The 26262-nt window shown below is 41.2% G+C and overlaps 1 protein-coding gene across 1 annotated transcript in view; it reads left to right on the top strand.

Annotated features, from left to right (window-relative positions):
• The first annotated feature begins 1878 nt into the window (after window positions 1–1878).
• Window positions 1879–26262, top strand: part of PPP1R1A (protein phosphatase 1 regulatory inhibitor subunit 1A) — a 296341-nt gene continuing 271957 nt past the window's right edge. The window contains exon 1 of the mRNA XM_073670052.1: window positions 1879–2120. Within this exon, the coding sequence (XP_073526153.1) occupies window positions 2040–2120 (81 nt within the window). The 5' untranslated portion in view covers window positions 1879–2039. The remainder of the gene's footprint in view (window positions 2121–26262) is intronic.

The following is a 26262-nucleotide window of genomic DNA, read 5'->3' as shown; positions in this document are numbered from 1 at the left end:
TCTGAACAAGTTGTCAAGCACTTTTCCAAGTGATGCTTGGAGAAGTGCTTGATAACCCGCATGCGGAAATGCATGCAAAGACGCCTCACAAACGCTTCTACCTGGCGGGAAAACCGCATGTAATATCCGCATGCGATTTTCCCGCCAGGGAGAAGCGTAAAAAATATGCTTCAGGTCCGCAACGTGGGCACATAGCCTTAGTTTGGAACCTCTGTTGCAATCCACACAAAAATACTGGACAAAATAGTACAGCAAACTGCGCTATTCTGGCTGTAAAATGCAAGGCCCCTTGATGGACTAAAGGGATCTTGTTGCTTGGGAATTTGGTGTTAGTCTACAGGTAAATAGCATTTAAACCCATTTGCTGTGTTGCTGAAAGCGCAACTACAGGGAGAAAATGAAGTTATATTTTCCCAGCAGCCGCTCAATTCCTGTCGGGACGGTGCAGAGAGTGATTACAGTCATGGTTCACATACAGTGAGTGCACTGTAATCACTCCCCCGACACTCTGACTGACAGAGAGCTCTGCACACACACGCTGCACAGCAGATCATCAGTCATGATGCTGGGGAGTGATAATAGCACGCTCATGTTATACTCATTTGTGTCTTTTACAGCTCCTGCACCACTCCGATGACTGGAAGCTAACGGCTGCAGGGAGAATATGATTTCCCTTTCTACCTGTAGCCGCTCTTCCAGTAAAGCCGAAAAACATTTTTAAAATGCTAATGATTAATACCATACAGTATCTACAACTAAAAAACATTTCTGGAGGTAACAGGATACCTTTGGGAATCCTCAATATAGTAATAGGAGTCTACTGGGCACCATTCTTGCAGGTAATTTTGTTGTTTTGCTCCTGTGATGGAGCAGAACCACAAAATTAAAAAATACCGATGTGAACAAAACTTAATATGTATGAAAAAATCAGACAGCTGGAAGATGCTGTAGTAGCATAGAAATTATTGAGATCCAAGAAAACATATGTAAAAAAGATAAAGCTGAACTGCTTTAAAGGTTTTCTTCTAGGGTTTTTCTATAATGTGCCATCATCAGTCTATAATCAGTGGTCTGATCTCCCTAATCCTAAGAATGAATATGATACAGTCCTGATGTAGTCTAATGTCCCGCGCACGGACTGCAAAACCCCATTCACATGAAGAGGTTGTATAGGAGAAAATCAGTGAGAGGGAAGAAGTGCGACATCATCATTGTGACTCCCTCATTTCTCAGGTTTGGAAGGGGTACCACCATAGATGAAAGTATGCTTGATCGTAAAGTATGCTTGATCATAAAGTGATGGCATGTTAGAGTGATGCGCTATGACTTTATGAGATTGTAAGAGTTTGGATGCCTTATGTTCTATTTTTACCATTAGGTGGTATAAAGGAGAGTGTGGGAACAGAAAAGTAACATAAACCTTTTGAGGTCAAGTATAAAACATGTAACAGTGCCCCCATCTCCTGTACCATGCACCTTCTATACCTACGCCATTTTTGGAGGAATTATCTAGTTTAGGAATATTGTTCATGTCTGAAAAAGGAAACATCAATCAGCAAGAGGAAAACGTAGTTGAGATGAGCAAAAAGAGAAGCTATTAGATAAGTAGAACATGACAGCCGGAGAAATGCAATGGGAAAGCAAGAGCATCCAATAAATAAGTATATTCATGGCAGGCGGCTTTAGCTGAAGGATCCAGGCAGAAAGAAATAACCAGTTCAGAAACTTTTAATGTCCTTTAAGTTTATTTAATGAGAATGGAGACAATGTATACACTGGAAATACATGTTTATATACTGGTGGAAGCTTCTACTCCAGAGCCATGTGTGAACCTATGATGGTCTGTGTATGGAGGGGAGGGGGAGCTGGGGAATACTGGCTGCTTATGCTCAGCCCATCCTTCTCCCTGCTCTGAGAGTGAAGACAGGAGGAGATAAGGGGCTGGCAAAATCCTTGTAACCTCAGAAAGCAGAAGCTGAGCAGCAGCAGAACCCTGCAGACAACTGACTGACCCTGGGATAAGGCAGGACACACACAGGATGGAGCCCAACAGTCCCAGAAAGATCCAGTTCACTGTACCACTCCTGGAGCCACATCTGGACCCGGAGGCAGCAGAGCAGGTGAGGGGCTCAATCATGGTATCTGTATCAAAGAGACAAGGGGGGCGGCTAACAGAATAGGATGGTGTGGGTCACATCTATAAAAAGATGGGCTGTATGTGCAGGAGAGGGGGAAACTGAAATAAAGTGACAGCAATGAGAATTCTAAATGGAGATGTCTCCAAGGTTGGGAGAGTATTAGAAGAAGGAAAGTGTGAAGAAGAAGAGGAAGGTGTCTGGGAATGAGGGGAGAGGGTGCCAGCGGAGGAGTGAGGGGGCTACAACACTGGAAAGGTCACATGCCAACTACAAACTGTAATTAAACCCTGCTGGGCTGGTACCGCTCACTGTGTGGCTAGCTGTGCAGCTGTGTTTCCAAGAAGGGAGTGCCATCCTATAGCAATCTAATGAATATACTGAATATTAATAGATAAGGACTGCCATTGCTGTTGATGTTCATTGACTACATGCTGCCAGCTATATGCACCTGGTTAGGTCCTCATGTTTGCTGCAGGATAGAAATGGTTAATAGTTTGGTCAAGCTATAAATTAGTACAGAGGTTATATACAGGTTATTATTACATTCATGCCAGTGTTGTGTTTTATTGCAAAGTATGAAATAGGAAATGTTACATGAAATGATACATTGTAATGAGCAGAACAGTGATACCATTAGTATATATAACATTGTATCTGATCGCACCACACCTGCTGTCACTGATTCATATACACCTTGTGTCCACACAAGTCTTTTCCTACTTCATCAAAACGAGTTTACGATTTGTCACCTGTTTTTGTTAATTTTACTACATTTTCTAACTAAAACGCAGAGAGCTATAAAGAAATTCAGCTCTGCTGCATCTGTAGTGCACTGTACATTTGTTGTAGATGCGCTATTAAACTCAGAGAAATGCATGATTGGTGAATATGTAGTGATGTATAGTTAGCCATAATGTTACTAAAATACAAAGTGACTTTAAGGGAACCTGTCAAGTGATTCATGTTACCCAGACCGATATCTGCATGAATCACAGGCTGACTGCACGATTGCAGCCAGGAACAGCTTTTGAAATGCTCCAGCTTTTCGTAGTAAAACATTCATTAAAAGCAACGGGGAAGGGTCTGCACTGGAGACTAGTCGGACAGGCGGGTCCCCGCAGATTCTCCCGCCTGCTGCTTTGGAGTGCCAGGTCTCTGCTTATACATACCCGTCTGAGATCATACAGTCAGTGTCTGATACATGCTGCCCGTGGATAGGGCAGCATGCAACAGCTGTCAGATTCATTTTAAATATCCGTCAGGGGACCAAATCCAGATATTAGACTAGTCCGGTGCTGTCCCTGGCCGGTTTTTCCCAATGCTGCTAGAGGTGATTGACAGATCTCTCATTATGAGCTTTTATCATTTGATCGGGGATGGCGCTAGACTAGAATCATCTCTAGCTATGGTCATCAGTCAGATCTTTAAACCATATGTATCGTTAAGCTAGGCTGCGATTCAGTTTTGGCCGCATGAGTCCATTGACAGGTTCCCTTTAATAAACTGAGGTTGAGTATTTTCTTTACAATATTTGCCTCAAAATTGATGGTTTTGTGTTTTGGTCAGTTAAAGAAGCCCTCCCATTAACTGTTTTCACTAAACCTGTGTATATGTGTCTGTATTATAGTGTCAGTGTGTTAATATACTCACAATCACCTAACGGCCTGTTCTTCTCCTCTTCTCAGTGACGTCAGCACTCTTCAGACTCTCTGGGTCACACTACGCTGTGTGTGACCTGGAAGTTGCTTTTACAGTGTAAGTTTATGGAGCGTCAGAACAAGGCTGCATAGACTTACATTGTAAAAGAGACTCCCGGCTCACACATAAAGCACAGAGCGAGCTGGAGAGTCTGCAGAGCAGTGACGTCACTGAGAAGAGGAGCAGAACTGACCTGGATACTGGAGAAGATGGCGGTGGGTGAGTATATTAATACTCTGACACTATAGTACATACACATAAACACAGGTTTAGGGAGAATAAAGAAGCCCTCCCATGAACTTTTTTAAGTACAAGACAATGTCAACTTCCTCACATAAAATTTACATTTAACAGGGTTAAAAGAAGCCATCCTGAGAAAAGTAGAGTGTCAGCGTAAAGCATTGAAGATGGACAGAGTAGCAGTCTAAAGCCCCCATACACATTAGATAGCTGTCGGCCAAATGATCATTCACCCTAGACCTATCTCCTCCAACTACTTCTCACCGGCCAAGCGGAGCACTCCTGTGTTCTCTATGAGAGAGCCATAGTCTGACTCCTCTGTTGGCATCTTATATCCCAAGGAGCAAAAGTATCATCTGTCGGAAATCCAACATGCCAGATCCTTCTTGCCCCATGACAGAATCTGTAGGAGGAGAGTCAGGAAACCCCCATAACCATTAGACTGTCTGCCGATCATGCCTATATCGGCGGGTTCGGGTGACTTTATTCTATTATGTATGATGGCCTTTAGCCTGTGCTGAGAGGTGGAGAGAGGTGGATATTAGACTAATTCAGTCTTCTATTGGAAACCCGTATCTTAACCTGTCATATGAGAAACGCTATTAACCTGGAGATATGGGGTCAATCTGCAGGTTAATAGCATTCTGTAGCTGTGTGGCCACCACACTGAAAGCTTTGTTACCAGGAGGAAAAGATCTTTATTTCCATTAGCAGCCTCGAGCCATCAGTCATAGGTGTGGGCCGGAGTGACCACTCAGTAGATAGTGAGCAGTGGCTGAAGCCACGCCCAGGCACCGACTGACAGCCAGCTCTGTACTGCTGCCCTGCTGAGCTGGCTGTCAGTCAGTGCCAGTGCATGGCTTCAACCGCCACTCACTATGTACTGATGTTAAGGTACACTAAAGTCAATAACTAATATCAGTAACTAAAACCATAATCCTCAGTGACCCTATATTTAAGTGCAAACATCACTGTATTATTGGGGTTTCAATTAGTTCTTGTTGCTGAGTTTAAGATGATATTTAAGAATTAAAATTGTATATATTTTGATTTATTTGTTATCACCAGCACTAATATTTCCTATAAATATAACATTAATAATAATTTGTGTATATTATTTAATTTGTATTAAAAGCTAATGGCATTCTAAAGAGAGGAGGTAAATTAAAAAGAGGAAATAGACTTGATGTGAAATAATATTTATTTCATATTTTCAAGTTAATTATTTCTATTCTGGTGTTCTCGCAAAAAGTCGGCTCACCCTAGTTAGCTTGCAAACAATTGCATCTCTATACTCAATAAAACTTCATGTTCATGACTTTAATGAGCTTCACTTTATACAACATATCACTGATACATTAATGAGATGAAGAAGCTTCTTCTCCCGAGCCACTACTTGTACCAGATCCAACAAGCTGGTAAATATACAATAAACTCTGTAACCAGAAATTATGTTCTGTATTATCATTGTAATATCAGAGTTTATGGAAATAATAATAGTACAATAGTCCTAATACAGGACCATAAAGCTCACAATCAATATGTGGGAGAGGAAATTGCAATGTAGGAGTAACAAACCTAAAGATGATTAGACTTGGACAATCCTGTTTCTCAATGGGAACTCGATGGTGACCTGTTGTCTGAACAGGTCTAGAATCTATGAACCATCTCCAATAATCTGCTGCTATGACCAGGGGACTGAAACTAAACCTGAGAGCTGATCCACTGCCTCTATCATTTTAGGCAGGTATGTTTTACTCTGAAACGCCGCAGTGTTTCAGAGAAAAACATATACTTAAAGGCTGGTTGGGAACCACACCATTTGGATAACTAGACCCAAAGGCCAGGTTCTCCCCAGCCCACTCTCCTTGAGTAACAGGTCTTTACTTGTACACACATATAGGGAGAGTTGAAGAAAGGAGTACAGCACAGCAACATTTTCTTGAATACAAATAACAATGTTTTATTGATATAAAACACACAATATGGATAAATTACATACAAGGAGATAGTGCCGGATGGTGTATTGCATCACAGTAGGGTAAGTAAATTTTATAAATTCATGGTACTAGGAGGCGACATAATTGCACAATGCCCATAAAGGCCACACTGTAAGTCTTAGGTTGTAAACCGATCAGCATCAGGGTAACAGGCTAAGGTCACAATACAAGCCATACATGCCCCGAAATATTACTGGAAAAATCCACCCTCCCCTACAGCCACATCAGAAAAAACAATGATTGTCACAATGAGTATTAGAAGTCATAGCCTATGGCTCATACAGACCCACATATCAAAAAGCTAGAAGTGGCATGAGGAGAGGTAACCTACCTATGAAGCACCACTGGTCACAAGGGGAGCAGATAATGCCCTTGAGAAAGCGGCGTGGGCCGCGAAACGTACGTTGGGCATTCCTTTCTTCACTTCCATGCTTTTTGCTCAGCTTGCATGTGGACAGCATTCTGTTTACTCCACAGGGTACTGCCCACTTCCCCCTTTTTTATTAATTGTTATCCCACCTCTTCCGACAAGCCTACAACCTGCAGTAAACACCACTACACGACCAGCTCTACCCTCACCTACTGTATCCTCACCCATCCCCTGTAGACTGTGAGCCCTCGCGGGCAGGGTCCTCGCTCCTCCTGTACCAGTCGCTGACTCGTTTTGTTAAGATTATGTAAATGCTTTTGTTATGTATATCCCTATCACATGTAAAGCGCCATGGAATAAATGGCGCTATAATAATAAATAATAATAATAATAATAATGGCAAACCTCTGTTGGTATTTAACATATAGGGAGAGACCTGTCAATCAAGTGGGTGAGAAGGGACAAGCTGCTGGGTACCGGCCTAATGGATTAGTCACCCAAGCGGTATGGTCACCGGCCAGGTTTGAAATGTATGTTTTCTCTGAAACACTGCAGCATTTCAAAGTAAAGCATACCTGGCTGATATGACATAGCCAGCTCTGATATACGCTGTCCATGGTTTGGGCAGCATGAATCAGCTGTCCGGTTCCTTTTAAAGCTTTTAGGTCTAAATGCAAATTCTGTAATAAGGCCTTCAACTACCATGTGCTATTTATAATATTGGTGTCTTCTTATGTGGCAAAGTTATCTTTAGGCACCTAAAGGCACCAGAATTGTAGTTCTATTGCTGACTCATGGAGGGAAAAGAAACTTTCTGTTTGTACATAGAGCTTAGAAGGATTCAGCTAGTCTGTTTTTAATCACGTGATGTTATAGAGCTAATGGAAAATAGAAGAATTAACTGGGTGGAAAGGCAAAATGAGCAATTGTACTTACACTGTGCTATATAATATGGTGACTGCAATATATTAAGAGGATAAAAACTTTGATGGGAGGAGTGCTTCTTTAAATGGGAACTATACTTTCAACAAAATTTTCATATGTAGCACCCCGAGGGCTCGGCTGCTACAGGGGTATTGCACCTCGAACCAGAGGTGTGGTATTCCACTCCCGGGTAAGGATGGAGTGTGGACTAGAACTCAGTTAGCTGCATGCACCACATACATCCCATTTCCGGGGGACAGATCAACGGTACTCCCACCAGATAGATGTGCAGGTACGACAGCGTCTGTCCCTGGCTGGAGTGGGAGGGGGGGAGGAATATCCCAGTGGTGCAGGAGCAGAGAGGGGAGGGACTCTGGGCATAGGAAGGAGCCCATTGGTGGCTAGTCACCTGGGCTCGGGTGTCAGAGGGAGTATAAAAGGTGGGCACCATCTTAGGAGTTCAGTCAGACAGAAAAAGAGGAGAAGAGTAGTGACAGGGAGCAGCAGCCCTGTCTGGGTGCTGCTCCTGAAGGGAGCCAGAGAGAGAAAGACAAGAGGAAAGGAACAAGGAACAAGGAAGGAATGGAACCTGGAGAAAGGCCCAGAGACATGAAGGAAGAGGGAACCCGAACACGCTAGGAGTCAGCGGGTGAAGGGTTGGCAGATCAGGGTACCGGATCCCGAACTGGTGGAGGCCACTTATCCTCAGCCAGGAACCGGAGGTCGTGGCCACGTCTTGGCGCGACCACTCACTACACTCACCACGAAGGCACGCCACATAGGGTCAGGGAAACCGGAGATAGGTTTCGCCACCAGAAGGCCCGAGGAAGCTGGACATGGGTGGGTCCCTAGTGGGGACGGCCAGAGAAAGGAACGGAGAAAGGAGTTCAAGGTCACACTCTGGAACTGCCTGGGGGTTGGTCGAGCCCCGTACCTGGTGGACGCAGCACGGCTCGGGTCGTCATCACCTGCAGGACTGACACTGATAACATCTGTGAGTAAAGCATTGAAAACTGCAATCAGTCTCTGTGTTCCATCGCACTACCAGCACTAAAGGTACCGGGACGCCCTTTCTATCACTCCCTTCACCCGCACCAGCTGCCCTGAGGCCATACCTCTCCCGTTGGGGGTTATACCACCATTGCTGCACACATACCACCGGCCTCAGCGGACTGTTCTGCAGCGGCGGCCTTGCGACCGCAAATCAACGGGTGGCGTAGTCGACAATTAAACAACATCTACAAAGACTGCCACACACTTAGTTTGACCACCCTGGGCACGGACCGGGTCCCCGCCACTCGGAGACTACTACCCCCATCGGATCCGGCTCCGGGTATTCCCCCGCGCACACGTGCGCCGCACTACAGCACTGGCCCAGGGGGCGCGTCACATACATCAAGAGTACAAGTGAATATAAGAATCTTTTCAATGCATCATATCAAAGAAATCTGCTTTTTTCTGCACTTATGAGACACTTCTCCTCTTCCCTCCATCTGCCTCCTGCACTGATCATTCACTCTAAGATTGACTGTCAGCACAGTAAGATGCCAGGTAATAGAGCATATCGTAGTCTATGAAGTAGGAAAGAGAAAGGAGAAGGGACGGGAGGAGCAGTGTGAGGCAGATAAACCGATTGGGCAGATTCTGGCTCGCTTAACCCAGTGCTGAAATCACAGCTACACTGCTCAGTACTGCAATGTTATGTTCTCCATACCTTGGCTGCTTCTGCCTGTGTGCTACCAAAGAGAAAACAGAGCATGAATCCCTCTTTAAAAAGGCACAATTCATAAATCTGGTTTAGATCTATTTGCTTAATAAATTCTCCATTGTTTCTGCTGTTACTTACAATGAAGCTTTTGACATTCCATCTTCCTTCATATGGTGCTTCATATTGAAAAGTGTATTTTAACTCAGTGGTTGTAGATAGCTATAATATGGAAATGTGGATGAGCCCTAAGTGCTCTAATGGTAGCCATCTACTTTTGTCACTTTTATAAAATAGAGATTGCACATTATCTTTCTGTATACCTGAACTTATAGTTTTACATCATACGGAAGAGAGTCAACAATATGTCCCCTGTTGGTGCTTCATAGAACTGTGTGGCGGAAATGTTTCGAGAGTGCAAAATGATGTAATAATGTTCCATGTAGGGGAATAGATTTATTGTGCTATTCTTTGTGAGATGGTAAATGTTTCATCTTCACTATAAGAGAAGCACATCTCATCTTTTATATTTAAAAATGTGGACTTCTAAAAAATTTGTGAGAATTCCCTAATAACATTAAGTAGATCTCTGCCTTTGAAGACTGAGGTTTATCACATGTAGAAGACAATGCAACCTTTTGTAGAAAGCGGTGCTCACATCTAATGTACTGTACACGTTACACAGACCTCATCCCATCTCACATCTATTGCAAATAACTACTGATATGTTTGGGCAATTGCCATAATTTAATAATACAGTAGAAAGGAGTGGTGACAAAATAAAACTGCACCCAAATGAGCCTCTTCAGTTCTTGATAGGGACCTCCACTCAAATACGAAACCAAAAAACTGCCTCACAACACATAAAGTGATCCCTTCAATATATATAGCATAAACCTAAAGAGAACTATGAAGGAGAAGATGATCTAAATAGAATATAAAATATCAACCTCCTGACAAAACTGCGATAGTGGTGAAACGCGCGTCAAGGGCTCTAACAGCAGACCACACATATCCACTCTCATGACTACAGGTACTTGATCAGGGTTTGACTATATGATACTTCTCCTTTACATATGTGGTTTTATCTATTTAGCACTGCACTTTAGCTTGTTTTGCACATTGTAGCTCCCACTTTTGCCCCCAGTTTAGGGGATATACAATACTGCATTGTCAACTGTATCTACCCTGAATGGGAAATATGCGAGGTATTCTACTTTGTGTGGTCGTGCTTTGTGGTCTCTGCATACTATGTCCTATTTTGCCCATTTTTATCCCGTGTGTACACGTTGTATGTTGTTGTTCTCGTTGTATATATACAGTACAGACCAAAAGTTTGGACACACCTTCTCATTTAAAGATTTTTCTGTATTTTCATGACTGAAAATTGTACATTCACACTGAAGGCATCAAAACTATGAATTAACACATGTGGAATTATATACTTAACCAAAAAGTGTGAAACAACTGAAAATATGTCTTATATTCTAGGTTCTTCAAAGTAGCCACCTTTTGCTTTGATGACTGCTTTGCACACTCTTGATGAGCTTCAAGAGGTAGTTACCGGAAATGGGCTTCCAACAATCTTGAAGGAGTTCCCAGAGATGCTTAGCACTTGTTGGCCCTTTTGCCTTCACTCTGCGGTCCAGCTCACTCCAAACCATCTCGATTGGGTTCAGCTCTGGTGACTGTGGAGGCCAGGTCATCTGGCGCAGCACCCCATCACTCTCCTTCTTGGTCAAATAGCCCTTACACAGCCTGGAGGTGTGTTTGGGGTCATTGTCCTGTTGAAAAATAAATGATGGTCCAACTAAGCGCAAACCGGATGGAATAGCATGCCGCTGCAAGATGCTGTGGTAGCCATGCTGGTTCAGTATGCCTTCAATTTTGAATAAATCCCCAACAGTGTCCCCAGCAAAGCACCCCCACACCATCACACCTCCTCCTCCATGCTTCACGGTGGGAACCAGGCATGTAGAGTCCATCCGTTCACCCTTTCTGCGTCACACAAAGACACGGTGGTTGGAACCAAAGATCTCAAATTTGGTCTCATCAGACCAAAGCACAGATTTCCACTGGTCTAATGTCCATTCCTTGTGTTCTTTAGCCCAAACAAGTCTCTTCTGCTTGTTGCCTGTCCTTAGCAGTGGTTTCCTAGCAGCTATTTTACCATGAAGGCCTGCTGCACAAAGTCTCCTCTTAACAGTTGTTGTAGAGATGTGTCTGCTGCTAGAACACTGTGTGGCATTGACCTGGTCTCTAATCTGAGCTGCTGTTAACCTGTGCTTTCTGAGGCTGGTGACTCGGATAAGCTTATCCTCAGAAGCAGAGGTGACTGTTGGTCTTCCTTTCCTGGGGCGGTCCTCATGTGAGCCAGTTTCTTTGTCGCGCTTGATAGTTTTTGCAACTGCACTTGGGGACACTTTCAAAGTTTGCCCAATTTTTCGGACTGACTGACCTTCATTTCTTAATGTAATGATGGCCACTCGTTTTTCTTTACTTAGCTGCTTTTTTCTTGCCATAATACAAATTCTAACAGTCTATTCAGTAGTACTATCAGCTGTGTATCCACCTGACTTCTGCACAACACAACTGATGGTCCCAACCCCATCTATAAGGCAAAAAATTCCACTTATTAAACCTGACAGGGCACACCTTGAAGTGAAAACCATTTCCGGTGACTACCTCTTGAAGCTCATCAAGAGAATGCCAAGAGTGTGCAAAGCAGTCATCAAAGCAAAAGGTGGCTACTTTGAAGAACCTAGAATATAAGACATATTTTCAGTTGTTTCACACTTTTTTGTAAAGTATATAATTCCACATGTGTTAATTCATAGTTTTGATGCCTTCAGTGTGAATGTACAATTTTCATGGTCATGAAAATACAGAAAAATCTTTAAATGAGAAGGTGTGTCCAAACTTTTGGTCTGTACTGTATATATATATATATATATATATATATATATATATATACAGTACAGACCACAAGTTCATAAATCAATAATACAAATGAAAATAAGCAACTTTGTAATATATCTTATCAAAGAAATGTATTTGCTTCTTTTTCCTCCAGGACTGATCTTTCACTCTTGATTCATGTATAAAGTGACGACAGATTTCTCCACTACTGAGATAGATGACAGTTGGTGCTTTTAAAATTATATGGATTGGGGAGTGGGAGGAGCTAGAGGCAGACACAGACATAGAACTTTATGAGCACCAACTGTCTTTACCTATCTCATTTATGGGAAAGTCTTTATTCCCTGAAGACTGGTTTTACCTGTGAATTGAGAATGAATGATCAGTCCTGGAGGAGAAAGAAGCAGATTTCCTTAGATATATTACTTTCACGCATAGTATTGATTTATGAAAAAAATGAAACAATGGTAACTCTAAATTATAGCCAACAAATCTATATTCTCTATTGTTGTTCTTGGGTAATAGATCAGACAGATGCCATCACCATGTACAATGAGGAAGCAGAGCATCCCATTAATTGCAGAAAGTTCTTTTATGTCATAGGTGCTCTACCTTTTCTGTGCACCTCTCCAATAGTCATTAGGCTACTTGTTACACTGACATCTGATATTATGTTATTGTTGTTACGACCATACACATTACTGGATGAACGTTCATTAGAATTTGAAAGGAGTGTTAATGAGATTTGCATCTCCCAAGATGGCTTTCGGGGATGTCTCTTTGATCTGGCTCCATGAAGCTAACATCAAGGAGCTGGTTGCAAGATTCTGATTGTCCCAGCGGCTTCTTACCTATTGAGAAATTCGGTGACATTCTCCACATGGACAATACAAAACTTCTTAATGTTTTAACCATTCTGCATCCACATGTAAACAGAAGAACGCCAAGACCGCTGTGTAGAAAAGAAAGCTGAATAAAAGTGAAGTCAAAGATAATTCTTTATTCACTTAGGTTATATCTACTCTAAAATGCATTTGGCTAAGAAGCCTCCAATTCTTCACTGATTCATTTCTTTACATATCTTTATAACGCGTGCAGCATTTTGTCGTGATACAAAGCTCCAAATAAAAAGTAGTAAAAGGGAATTTGTTAGCAGGTTTTTGCTCTGAGAGCATTCATGATGCAGGGCCAGAGACCCTGATTCCAGCAATGTATCACTTACTGGGCTGCTTGCTTCATTTTTAATACAATCAGTGTTTTATCAACAGGAGATTATCACTAGAGGACTAGTTGTCTCATGCTATGTAGTCCTCCTACTCAGTATAACCCCGCCCCACCACTGATTTGCAGCATTCTGCTTATGCAAAGTGTACACAGAAAGCTACCAATCAGAGGTCTGGGTGGGGTCATACAGAGCTCGGCATTCAGAAAACTGGTGGTTCTGCAGCAGAGAAGGCAGGGATTTTATCAAAATGACAGCATGCACAACAATAAGTGATGCATCACTGGAATCAGGGTCTCTGCCCCTACATTATGCTGCTCTCGAATTACATAGCAAAAACCTGGTGACATATTCCCTTTAACTATCTTTAAAGAGTACCAGGCTATCATCAATCTGCCTTTTTATTTAATAAGAGCAAAATTGCATAGTAAGGTCCATAATGTCCCCCAAAAAAGCCTGACTTTCTATCAAAAGTTGAGCACTAACTTCTGGGATGCAGAGTGAGATCTCACAAGCCACTGCGACCACTCTCACAGTAAGGCCATGTTCACACGTTCAGAATTTTACATCAATATTTGTAAGCCAAAACCAGGAGTGGGTGATAAATACAGAAGTGGTGACGTGGTTCTATTATACTTTTCCTCTGATTGTTCCACTCTTGATTTTGGCTTACAAATACTGATGTAAAACATTGACCAAATACTGAACGTGTGACCAGAGCCTTAAAGTGCAACACTTCACACTTTTGACTGTGACAGATGAAATGAGCAGACATCACGCCCCTCCATGCACTGATCAGGTCCTGTGCCAACACCGTAAGTGACCAGAAGAAGACCTGCTAGGACCCAGCACCAGAACCTGTAGATGCAGATGAGATCACCTTTCAAAACTGCAGTAAATTGGTAATTTTTTTTTATGACATACCAATTTTATGGACATTTGCCTGCATCTTTTTCAGCAGGACAGCCCTTTTAAATGACAAAATTGTGACTTTCTACAACCACAACTAGGGGGAGCTCTTTAGTTTATTGTATACAGTATGTAGTTAGTTTGCCCCAGCAGCAGCTACCGCTAACTTTAATTTTATTGTTTATCTCTTTGCCAGTTTATCTGTTTTTGGAGAAAAGCAGATCACAGAATATAGTACAATCTAATATACAGTATATGGATGGGAAAAGGGTTAAATACGTTAGTCTCTTATTAAATCTGCCTGACACTTGTGAATTACTTTTGCTTTTTTTCCATAATTGCTTACAATCCTGTCTTAATTTTAACATATGAAAAGCGTCTCTGCGTAATATGCGCGTTTTCTCAGAAACTTGGGAAAAAATAATGTGCAAGTTGTGACCGCTGCTGCGGCATTAGAAAAATCGAAGGTGATTGTCCATTTTTTTCTACATCAGCTGTCACGGATCTAGGGAGAGAAAATCTTCATTTATGTCCTCACAATGTGTCCATTAGGACTCTGCTAGATGCCGGACTCAAGTGGCAATTAGCCGTGGCACTATTACGTGTGTGTATGAGGCCTGGTGAGAGCAAGGGACTGTTTCTACTCAGTTTGCTGCCAGTTCCTCCTTCTATACTGTAGAATCAGAGTTTTTTCTCTTTTTATACTGTATTTAATTGCAATGCTGTGTCTTACTCCACTCGTTTCAGGTAGCACCACAAGGATTATACATAAAAAAAATACAAATACATTTATTTATACAGTTAAGAGAACCAAGGTTTTTTTATCCAGCACATTTATATGTTTTCAGACTGTTAAAAAAGTCATTTTGCAGATTTCACACTAGCACATTATTTTACAGAGTGTCCAACAAAAACATTTCCAGGAATTGTTCCCATAAAAACTGGACGGTCTGAAATTCTGCAAGTGACACTATATCCAATGCCCAAATCCAGTTGCAGTGATCTACATCATGAATTGCATGCTTCGTCCATTCCTGACTGGACAGCTGCTACTATAACACACATTTTATTGTTTTGTTTTGTTATAAATCTAAATTGATTTATATGGCCAGATAATTCAACAGTCCGCAGAAATAGGGCACATTTTTGCCCCGTCTGTAAAAAAAAATTTGATGACATCTGTGATTTTTTTTGAAGCTGAAGAAACTTATACAGAATATTTTGACTGTAATTATCATTTTACAGTTTACAGTGAATGCCGCTTTTGTCTTCATATCAGAATTATGTGCTGCAGGTATGTATCTCTTACAATCACATTGATTTATTGTGGTTTTCCAATGTGTCCATAAAAATTATTAATAAAGAAGAAGTATACGACACTCCTGGTGAATGTATAAGGTGCCCAAGTAGAGTTCCAACTCGTAAGTCAATAGTAGCAGAATAACTTGGCACTTACAGTTGAATAAAATTATACAGCACTGACCTGACAGGTCTATCCACGTCCTATATGGCAATCAGTTCTGATGAAGGCCTGAAAAAGACCGAAACGTTATACTATATGGATAGCGTAAAAAATATCGTCTGTCCGTGACTTTTTGATCAGCTGTCCAGAAAAAAAATAAAAAGTCAAGTTGGCAAACCTGGCCAGAATGAGAAGCCGCATAACCAGGTAACCGCAGCTCTGGCTCTTGAATAGCCAGCATGTAATACTTCATGTCCCCTCTAGTGGCCACTGCAGGGAAATGCCAGACCAGCCTGATCTTCCCCGATCACTAAGGTTTCCATTAGTTATACTAGAATACCAGTGAGCATTAGCTGATTACGAGTGGATTTTTTTAGAGAAGGGACTGTCATGAGATAACTTAGCTCTGATAATAAACAGCATGTGCTTCTGTATCTTTATTATATTATTTATAGTGACTATGTTGCTACGATATAAATATGATTCACATTAATCTCTATGAATGGGCATTGAAAAATACTGCCACAACTTCATATCACCGTGTCTGGCAAAAAAAGCTCCAATCTGTCATTGCAGCGAATGCCGGTGACAGTGACAGTTTGTAACGTACAGGTAAAGGCATCTAGCAAATCTCAGCGACACTGAGCCGACACTTTAAGCTATGTTCACTTGCGAGTGTGACAGTGATCTGCTATTCATAGAGATCTACACACTAAAGGAGGACTAATCCGCACTCATTGTTAAATATTCTGCTGACAAATCTCGGATATTTGATCCAGAGGCTGTAACATCTGTTCAGAGTCAGAGGTTAGAATAATAGTTCCCTCTTTATTGATTTTAGCCCATTTTCTGGGAGCATTAAGCCCTATCCCAATTTGATGTCGCATGGAGGAGAGTGTAGCAAATGGGCCTTAGGCTATTACATTGAGACGCAACTTCCAAGGACAGATGTGATAAATTACAAGATGCAAATCCTGACATTTAGGTTATTCAGAAAACATAGTATGGGAATTGTAAAAAGTGCCCAGACCTGGTAAATAGATGGAGGTCAGCTACTCCCAGCTCAATAGATTGCATACAGGGACTGCCACCGCATCCATGGGGTACTCCGTAAAGTGGAACATTATCATTAGTTTGCATTTTCTTACCTGAGAATTGCATTTGTCAAGTTCCTTTACAAAGGATATAAATGCTTGTCACAAGCTGTACGCAGTTTGAGTTGAAATGTAATGCCATTGACACATAATGATATGTATAAAAAGCAATCTGTCACAGGAAAACCGTCTCATTGTATAAAGAAAGTCTATTCTGCAATAAAAGCCTCTCTTTTATTATTTGCACTGACCTTAAGCTATTAAAGGAGCTGTCTAATGAAGAGAAATGTTCTGTAAATGGTGTAGGGATCAGCTGATTGCGGTGGGTGGGAGAGCGGCATCAGGCGGTATGCGTTATTTCTTGTTAAGAATGGCTTGTGTTTTACAGACCTGTTTATTGTGAGATATAGGTCTTATGTTTATTATCTAATGTCATGTTATAGTAAAGTGATAGTTGTTGAGGGCATGTGGGTTAGTCTGGGCGACATTTAGGACCTGCAACTTTAACTTTGCCAGGGTGACAACGGCAGTGTTGTGCCACAGCATAGGCCAGTGAGATGATGTAGACCTTGTTTAGAAGGATAATTTGGACCAAAAATCTGTTAACATATGGGTGGTCGAGTATTGTGCGCTTGAGTGTCCATCAGATCTCAAGAGAGAGACTGACAGAGGCATCTGGACAGTGTCGGGACTGCGGTGCCAAGGGCCTACCAATAACCAACTCCAGGGCCCCACTTTTCAGCTACATGCAAATGTGACATTATTCTCAATCACAAATTTATATAACAATGAACTGGGTAAATTGTTAGATGAATAAGATGCTGCATTTGTCTGTACATAAAGATTCAAGTATATAGTGCCAAGTACTGCTCATATAAGAGGATTGTGGCGCACTCCTGCACACGGGCCCACCGGAGGATTCTCCTGCTCTCCGTTGGGCCAGTCCAAGCCTCAGTCTGTATCAACAAAGTGGCAGCACTGCAACCTTATAGAAGACTCCTGATGACCAGCCTGACAGAAGGAGTAACTATGTGGTGGTGATGAATTGCTATCGCCCAGGATCTTTACCCTTGAGAAACGTGGGTCTATACAGAGGGGTGACAGGAGGGAGGACACCTGACAGTGATAGAGAATGTGTTGGGCAAAATCACTTTAGAAAAGACATTTATTCTGCAGCATGAAGGGCAAGGAGAGTATATGTGCGAATAGAAAATATAATGCTTGTGGGTTGAGAACCAAACAAACTACAGACAGATGCTGGCACAAAGGGAATAAGAATCTTTATTGGGTATTCTCATAAACACATTGCGATTCAGAGCTCAGGCACCCTTTTATCAAGTGATAGAGGTACATGTATGCCCAGTAAAGAAGATTCTCTTTGCACCAGAATCTGTTTGTTAATTTGTTTGGACCTCAATCCTCAATCATTATATTTGCTGGATCGCAGCCTCCCGGCTTTGTCTGGCACATCCGGCTGTGAGACCAGGCCGGGGATGGCATTGTGTTTTCAACTTTAAAGTGCTCACTTGGCACAATCCCAAAAGGTGAGCACCTCCACTATTTATCCATCGACCTCACTATGGTCGTTACTTACTCACCCTATGTGCCCCTTATTTCACTTTTGTTTCCTTGCCCGTTGCTTATCTATTTGCTTATGGGCTAAAAGCCCAAACTTACTTTATTTATATGCAAACTAACTCCACATTGCTTATAAGTGAAAACATCTATTCTTGGGAAAGATATTATAAAGAAGTTACCTTTTAGATAGGTATTGGCCAATCTCCACTCCCCAACTTACCTATTGATTTTGCCAATAAAATGGCAAACACCTCAGTGGAACTTGACGGCCCTTATTATAAATCCATTGTGAAACGGATCTGACAGAATTGTGTTTTCTGTCCACAACGTAAATGTGAATTGAGCCTTAAATAGTAGTGTCTGTCGACCTGAAGAAAACAGTAGATTTGGGTAGCTTGTGTCCAATATGACCATGTTATGTTAAAGAGAAAGAATAAAAAATTTAGCTCAACAAGCAAATACTAAATTATCTTAAAGGGCTTGTCCACTACTATGGATAATGCCCCCAATGTATTTTTATGGTGGAAATAAGATTATTTCTAGTTACCTTGTGCTGTCCTTCTTGCCTGTGAGCGAGATAAGACAATTATCATATAGAATGCAGAACATGGTGGTGCTTTTGTTATTATCACTAATAAAAACAGAATAAATTTAGAGATCACTTAAAAGTTGCATTAATGGATTTAACCTTATGGGATGTCTCTGCTTAATATCACCTACTGATATATAATCCTGTAGCACCGTCCTGTTTAAAGCATTACGGTTCTTCCATGCATATCTGCAGAGGGAACTCAAGGCTAATTGAGGCTCACTCTCATTGGAAACATTACAGCAGAGGCTTGCAGATAAATGTTTTTTTCTAAATGTCAAATGTCAGTGGTGCTGAAACAGGAAGCCCTTCTATCTCAGAAGTAATGTCAGGTCATAAGAACTGGGCTCTTCCAATTGCAAAAGCAATTGAAGGTCAAGAGAAGCAATCATGTTCATTAAATGTTTGAAAATAAATAAATAAGTAAATAAATAAATAAGTAAATAAATGTATCTTCAGCAGTGAAGTTGCAATACAAGAAGAAAAAGTTGTGGAATTAAAGTTTCATAGTTTTCCAGGGTGAAGATGGACATAAGTCCATCAGGCTATGTGCCCACGTTGCGGACCTGAAGCATATTTTTTACGCTTCTCCCTGGTGGGAAAATCGCATGCGGATATTACATGCGGTTTTCCCGCCAGGTAGAAGCGTTTGTGAGGCGTCTTTGCATGCATTTCCGCATGCGGGTTATCAAGCACTTCTCCAAGCATCACTTGGAAAAGTGCTTGACAACTTGTTCAGAATGGTAAAAAATAAAAAAATAAACTTTATACTCACCTTCCGATGCATTCTCTGCCCCGTCCGGAGGCTTGAGCGGCTCACGCTGTTGTGTGCAGGACCTGCGGTGACGTCATTCAGTCATGTGGTGGGTCACATGACTCAATGACGTGGCAGGTCCTTCAGACAACAGCGCGACGGAGGGAAAACATCAGAAGATAAGTATAAACTTTATTTTATTCTTTTTTTTACAGGTTCTTTGGTACCCAGGTCTGGATGAGAGTCTCCTCTCATCCAGACTTGGGTACCATCCGCACATTGATTCCGCTGCGCTTCCGCAAAATTAATGAACATGCTGCGGATTTTTGACCGCAGCATATACGCTGCGGAAAAATCTGCAGCATGGGCATTGACATTGCGGAATGCCATTGGGGACCATGGGGTGCGGATATACATGCGTTTTTCAAGCATTTACGCTGCGGAAATTCCGCAGCATATACGCTTGAAAAACGCTACGTGGGCACACAGCCTCAAGTTCAACCTATACTCTAACATGTTGATCCAGAGGAAGGCAAAAACCCTATGAGTCAAATGTTAATTTCCTTATATCTTTATATTAGGGGATAAATTACTTCCCGACTCCACATAAGGCAATCAGACTAGTTCTCTAGATCAACGTCCTAGTACCCATAACCTGTAATATTGTATTCTTCAAGAAACACATCTAGGCCTCCTTGTACTTTTGTAGTGAATCGCCTATTAAAACATCATGCGGCAGAGATTTCCGTAGTCTCACTGCTCTTACTGTAAAGAGTTGCCGTCTGTGATTGTGATTAAACCTTCTTTTCTCTAGAAAAGAGGAGGCCCAGTTTTCCCCATCACAGGCCTTGGTATAAAAAAGCTCATTAGCAATATCTCTATACTGTCCCTTCATATATTTGTACATTTTAATAAGATCATCCCTAAATCTTCCTTTTTTCCAAACGTAATAACCCAAAATTTGATAACCTATCTTTGTATTGCAGTTAATACATTCCCTTAATAACCTTGATTGCTCTTCTCTGCACCTGCTCTAGTTCAGCTATGTCCTTCTTATTCACCGGTGACCAAAATTGTACGCAGTATTCTAAGTGTGGCCGCACTAGTGACTTGTATATAAGCAAAACTATGTTCTTGTTATGAACATCTATGACTTTTTTAATGCATCGCATGATTTTATTTGCCTTGGCAGCAGCTGCCTGGCACTGATCACTAAAGTTGAGTTTGCCTTCCACTTATACACCCAAGTGACATAGTGAGTTTTACCTAGTGTTTTACAATTTAGTACATAATTGTACATTTCATTATTCTGTCTAAATGAATGACTTTACATTTTTCTGCATTAAACTTCAATTGCCATTTCTTAGCCCACGTCTCCAGCTTACATAAATCCCTCTGTAATATTAAATGATCCTTCTCTATGTTCATTACCTTACGGAGTTTAGTATTGTCTGCAAATATTGACATTTTACTCGTTATGCTTTTTACAGGGCCATTAATAACTGTATTAAAAAGAAGAGGGCCCAGTGTTGACCCCTGTAGTACCTTGCTTGTCAACTGTGACCCAATCTGAATATGCGATCATGGAGATCACAGGATTTATAGAAATATTAATGATATGCAAATGTTAAAAAATGGAAATAAAATTTTAAACATCTTGATTCATTCAGTATTGAGTATAAGCACCATGGACAGAAATACAGTCACTTACACTCCTTGGCTGCTATCAATGCGGTTATCATGTAGTTATTAAAGCTTGTCTGAGGAAGGTTCTGCCACGCTGAATGCACTTGGGCACGCAAATCATCAAGATCCGCTGCTGGCAGCCACCTTTGCAATTGTCGACCAATGATATTCCAAACGATTACAGATAAAAAAAAAAAACAGGCACCGGTGGCCAAACATTTCTGTGGTCCAGGACACAACATCAACAATATGAAAGTTGTCATATTAAAAGGAAACTTTAAATCATAAAAACACAGAAGAGTTTAGGAATACAAACTGATTAGAGTCTTTGGCACCCTCCACACAGGAATACATCTATCAGGAGGATTTATGTCTCACTACAAAATCTGATGAATCTGCTCCAGAGACAGTGAGGGCACCAGGCCTATGATCTTACATGGATATTGGGACCATAAAACTTTCACACCACTAATCTAATCCAATTAAGGACTCATTCTCCAAGCTCAGTTTGTATGTTTATTTAAATGTCAATTTATTACGCCATGCATCTGCTTTTCCATTCTTTTTTTTCTTTTTTTGTGTGCATATATTTGTGTTTCTTCATATATCATGTTATACCATGTCTGAGGAAGGGACCTAAGTTGTCCCGAAAGCTTGCCTCATAACATCATTTATTATATTTTAGTTAGCCATTATAAGGTATCATAACTACAAGATTATCTTGTTTTTCCTACTGAGAGTAATGTTTTTCAATTGACTAACACGGTACCAAACCCCTTTCTTTTAAATGTGCTCGTGTTACACACCTGTCCTCTCCTCCCCTCACCTTGGTCTGCTGCTCTCTGTGGTGCTCCATGTTGGGCTTTGCAGGTTGTCCAGCATGCAACATCATCTCCCTAGGCCTTTTAAGGCCCATTAAGATGCACACCAGTGTCTTTGGATTGTTATTCAAGACTTAATTTGTTTCTCTCTTCCTCCTGTGCACACCATATTACTCGTTGCTATCCTTACTGTCCTCCTGACTTCGCTAGATCCATCATGCTGTTTCCAAGATTCCTGAGGGTATCTCATCCTCGGTTTCCCTATGTCATTCTGCAAGCTGCACAAATGCTCGGGGTCCACGAACCCACCCAATGGTAAACGAGCTCAATGGCAAACAAGTCCAGAGACACTGCAGGAGATTGGTCTGGAGAAGTCGTGGGCAATGAAGTGGTCTTCACGAATCAACATAAAGGTGTTCCAGAAGCCTTTTTTCAACACAAATGGATGTTGCTCATGCTATAGAAAGCACCCTGTGTGGCCTAAACGTGCTACTATGTCCTGAAGCATCTCTGGACTTGTTAATAACCTCAGTGATGGCATGATAAGGCATGTAAGTGCATGTATTTCTGCACATACTCAATACTAAATAAATTAAGTTATTTTTAAAATGTTGTTTCCATATTCTCATCATTTCCATATTCTCATCCTTAATTAACATGTGTATTTGATTCTGTGATTTCCATAATTCCATGGCTTTACCTTCTTGTTTTGCGGTTTAAATGTAGACGAGGCGTGTATATATTACAGTATATACAAATTGTGAAGAATTGCAGGACTCAGAACTCGAGAAGTATTCTAGTATGGGTGATTTAAACGACAATTTTACTGGATTAATCTTGGAGTACTGCAAATTGCTGCAATTTGTTTGCACAAGTACCACTGATCAAGGTTTTTATCAGCTGGCACTCACCAGCTTCTGCCTGAATTAAATCTTATACTTCTACTTCTTCTGAGTATAGTACGCTATAAAATAGATATATGTGAGAAGGCTTTACAGTGTTTTAATGGAAAACAGTTGTGGGGAAGTGAACTTTTCTGGATATTTTTAATGTTTAATCTACAAGGGAAGTTATATATTATCCGTATAACAGCTTGGGAAGTTGCTATATACTGACTGTACATCACCTAGGCTCCCTGTGATTGTATAATCCAAAGTCTGAATTAAATGAATTTATAAGTTACATTGACAATGTAGACCAATTTTCCACACATCTACTATTCTACTACTGATCTGCTAGTAAATCATCATGAAAATAGCATTCTCTATTAGCTTACAAACCAAAGTCTTTAGATCTCATACGCACAGCAGTACTGCGCACTTTCAGCCCATATAGATAAGTACATTGATCTCCTTAAAGGGAATCTGCCACCGGGTTTTTGCTACTTCATCTGATAGCAGCATAATATAGAGAAAGAGAGCCTAATTCCAGTGATGCATCACTTAGTTTACTTGGTGGAGCAGTTATGATACAGAGTTTTTATATGTAAGAAGTAGCAGAGCTCAGAAAGCTAATCCCACCCACACCACTTCTTCTATGTACAGTACAGACCAAAAGTTTGGACACACCTTCTCATTTAAAGATTTTTCTGTATTTTCATGACTTTGAAAATTGTACATTCACACTGAAGGCATCAAAACTATGAATTAACACATGTGGAATTATATACTTAACAAAAAAGTGTGAAACAACTGAAAATATGTCTTATATTCTAGGTTCTTCAAAGTAGCCACCTTTTGCTTTGATGACTGCTTTGCACACTCTTGGCATTCTCTTGATGAGCTTCAAGAGGTAGTCACCAGAAATGGTTTTCACTTCACAGGTGTGCCCTGTCAGGTTTAATAAGTAGAATTTCTTGCCTTATAAATGGGGTTGGGACCATCAGTTGTGTTGTGCAGAAGTCTGGTGGATACACAGCTGATAGTCCTACTGAATAGACTGTTAGAATTTGTATTATGGCAAGAAAAAAGCAGCTAAGTAAAGAAAAACGAGTGGCCATCATTACTTTAAGAAATGAAGGTCAGTCAGTCCTAAAAATTGGGCAAACTTTGAAAGTGTCCCCAAGTGCAGTTGCAAAAACCATCAAGCGCTACAAAGAAACTGGCTCACATGAGGACTGCCCCAGGAAAGGAAGACCAAGAGTCACCTCTGCTTCTGAGGATAAGTTTATCCGAGTCACCAGCCTCAGAAATCGCAGGTTAACAGCAGCTCAGATTAGAGACCAGGTCAATGCCACACAGAGTTCTAGCAGCAGACACATCTCTACAACAACTGTTAAGAGGAGACTTTGTGCAGCAGGCCTTCATGGTAAAATAGCTGCTAGGAAACCACTGCTATGGACAGGCAACAAGCAGAAGAGACTTGTTTGGGCTAAAGAACACAAGGAATGGACATTAGACCAGTGGAAATCTGTGCTTTGGTCTGATGAGTCCAAATTTGAGATCTTTGGTTCCAACCACTGTGTCTTTATGCGACGCAGAAAAGGTGAACGGATGGACTCTACATGCCTGGTTCCCACCGTGAAGCATGGAGGAGGAGGTGTGATGGTGTGGGGGTGCTTTGCTGGTGACACTGTTGTGGATTTATTCAAAATTGAAGGCATACTGAACCAGCATGGCTACCACAGCATCTTGCAGCGGCATGCTATTCCATCCGGTTTGCGTTTAGTTGGACCATCATTTATTTTTCAACAGGACAATGACCCCAAACACACCTCCAGGCTGTGTAAGGGCTATTTGACCAAGAAAGAGAGTGATGGGGTGCTACACCAGATGACCTGGCCTCCACAGTCACCAGACCTGAACCCAATCGAGATGGTTTGGGGTGAGCTGGACCGCAGAGTGAAGGCAAAAGGGCCAACAAGTGCTAAGCATCTCTGGGAACTCCTTCAAGATTGTTGGAAGACCATTTCCGGTGACTACCTCTTGAAGCTCATCAAGAGAATGCCAAGAATGTGCAAAGCAGTCATCAAAGCAAAAGGTGGCTACTTTGAAGAACCTAGAATATAAGACATATTTTCAGTTGTTTCACACTTTTTTGTTAAGTATATAATTCCACATGTGTTAATTCATAGTTTTGATGCCTTCAGTGTGAATGTACAATTTTCATAGTCATGAAAATACAGAAAAATCTTTAAATGAGAAGGGGTGCCCAAATTTTTGGTCTGTACTGTACATTGTATAGTGGCAGTGAGCCGCTAATCAGTGCTGCGGGTGTGGTTGGACTAGCAGGCACATGAGACCTAGTCGGAGCAGTGATAATCTCCTGCTGATAAATCACTCATTGTACAGAAACAACAGCACACAGCCTAATAAGTGACACATCGATTAAATCAGTGTCTCAGCCCCTACCTCATGCTGTTCTCAGATTTCAGAGCAAAAAACCTGATGACATTCATTTTAATATGGTGTTTCTCTTAGATACGGTATTACAGATATATGTTCCCCTATTAGATGCTCATGGCATATAATACATTCATACTATGACTTAAAGCTTTATAAAACTGTAGCAAAAGTTTGTCCCATAGACTCCTATGTGCACCATATTATGGCTTCATACAGAGTGTAAGGTCATCTGTAATAATTGATTTGCAGGGAAATGTATATGAAATATGAAATTTTCCAAAGGCCCGAGTATATGTGATTAGTGCACTCCTGCTGCCAAAGGTCAGATTCCACCTATAATATTATATCTGGGAATTTCTATCTAAGCAATCATCTTTTGTATCCATAATGGACACTGGCAGCTTTTACTACTCAGTCTATGCCGTTAAGACCACTGATATGAAATTGACCAACTTATAACCAAGGAGTCTGTTTTCCACTAATAGGAGCCATTACCATTTTTCTGCTCTTTCTTCACCTCTATGACGCCTTCTGCCATACTTGCTCCTGCTGCTTTCTCTTCCTTCCCCCAAGAACCTATATTCCTCTCCAGGAGTTCCTCCTAGCCCGGCTACAAAGGCTTTGCTTGTCAAATATGTCTATGATTTACTCTAGAGGCTAAGTTCATGATAGATTACACCACGGCAGATATAAATAGGACTGTGGACTAAATGGAGACATTCTCCAAGCAAATAACAGAGTTGAAAGGAAGATATCTGACATTTCTATTAAAAAAAAAATGGACGACTATGAAATGATAAACCGCCTAC

This window comes from Phyllobates terribilis, unplaced genomic scaffold, assembly GCF_046119375.1.
Source record: "Phyllobates terribilis strain yellow unplaced genomic scaffold, ASM4611937v1 Scaffold_2__4_contigs__length_985480577, whole genome shotgun sequence".
Lineage (NCBI taxonomy): Eukaryota > Metazoa > Chordata > Amphibia > Anura > Dendrobatidae > Phyllobates > Phyllobates terribilis.
Note: the sequence above shows the minus strand (reverse complement) of the source record. Positions and strands in the feature narration are given on the sequence as shown.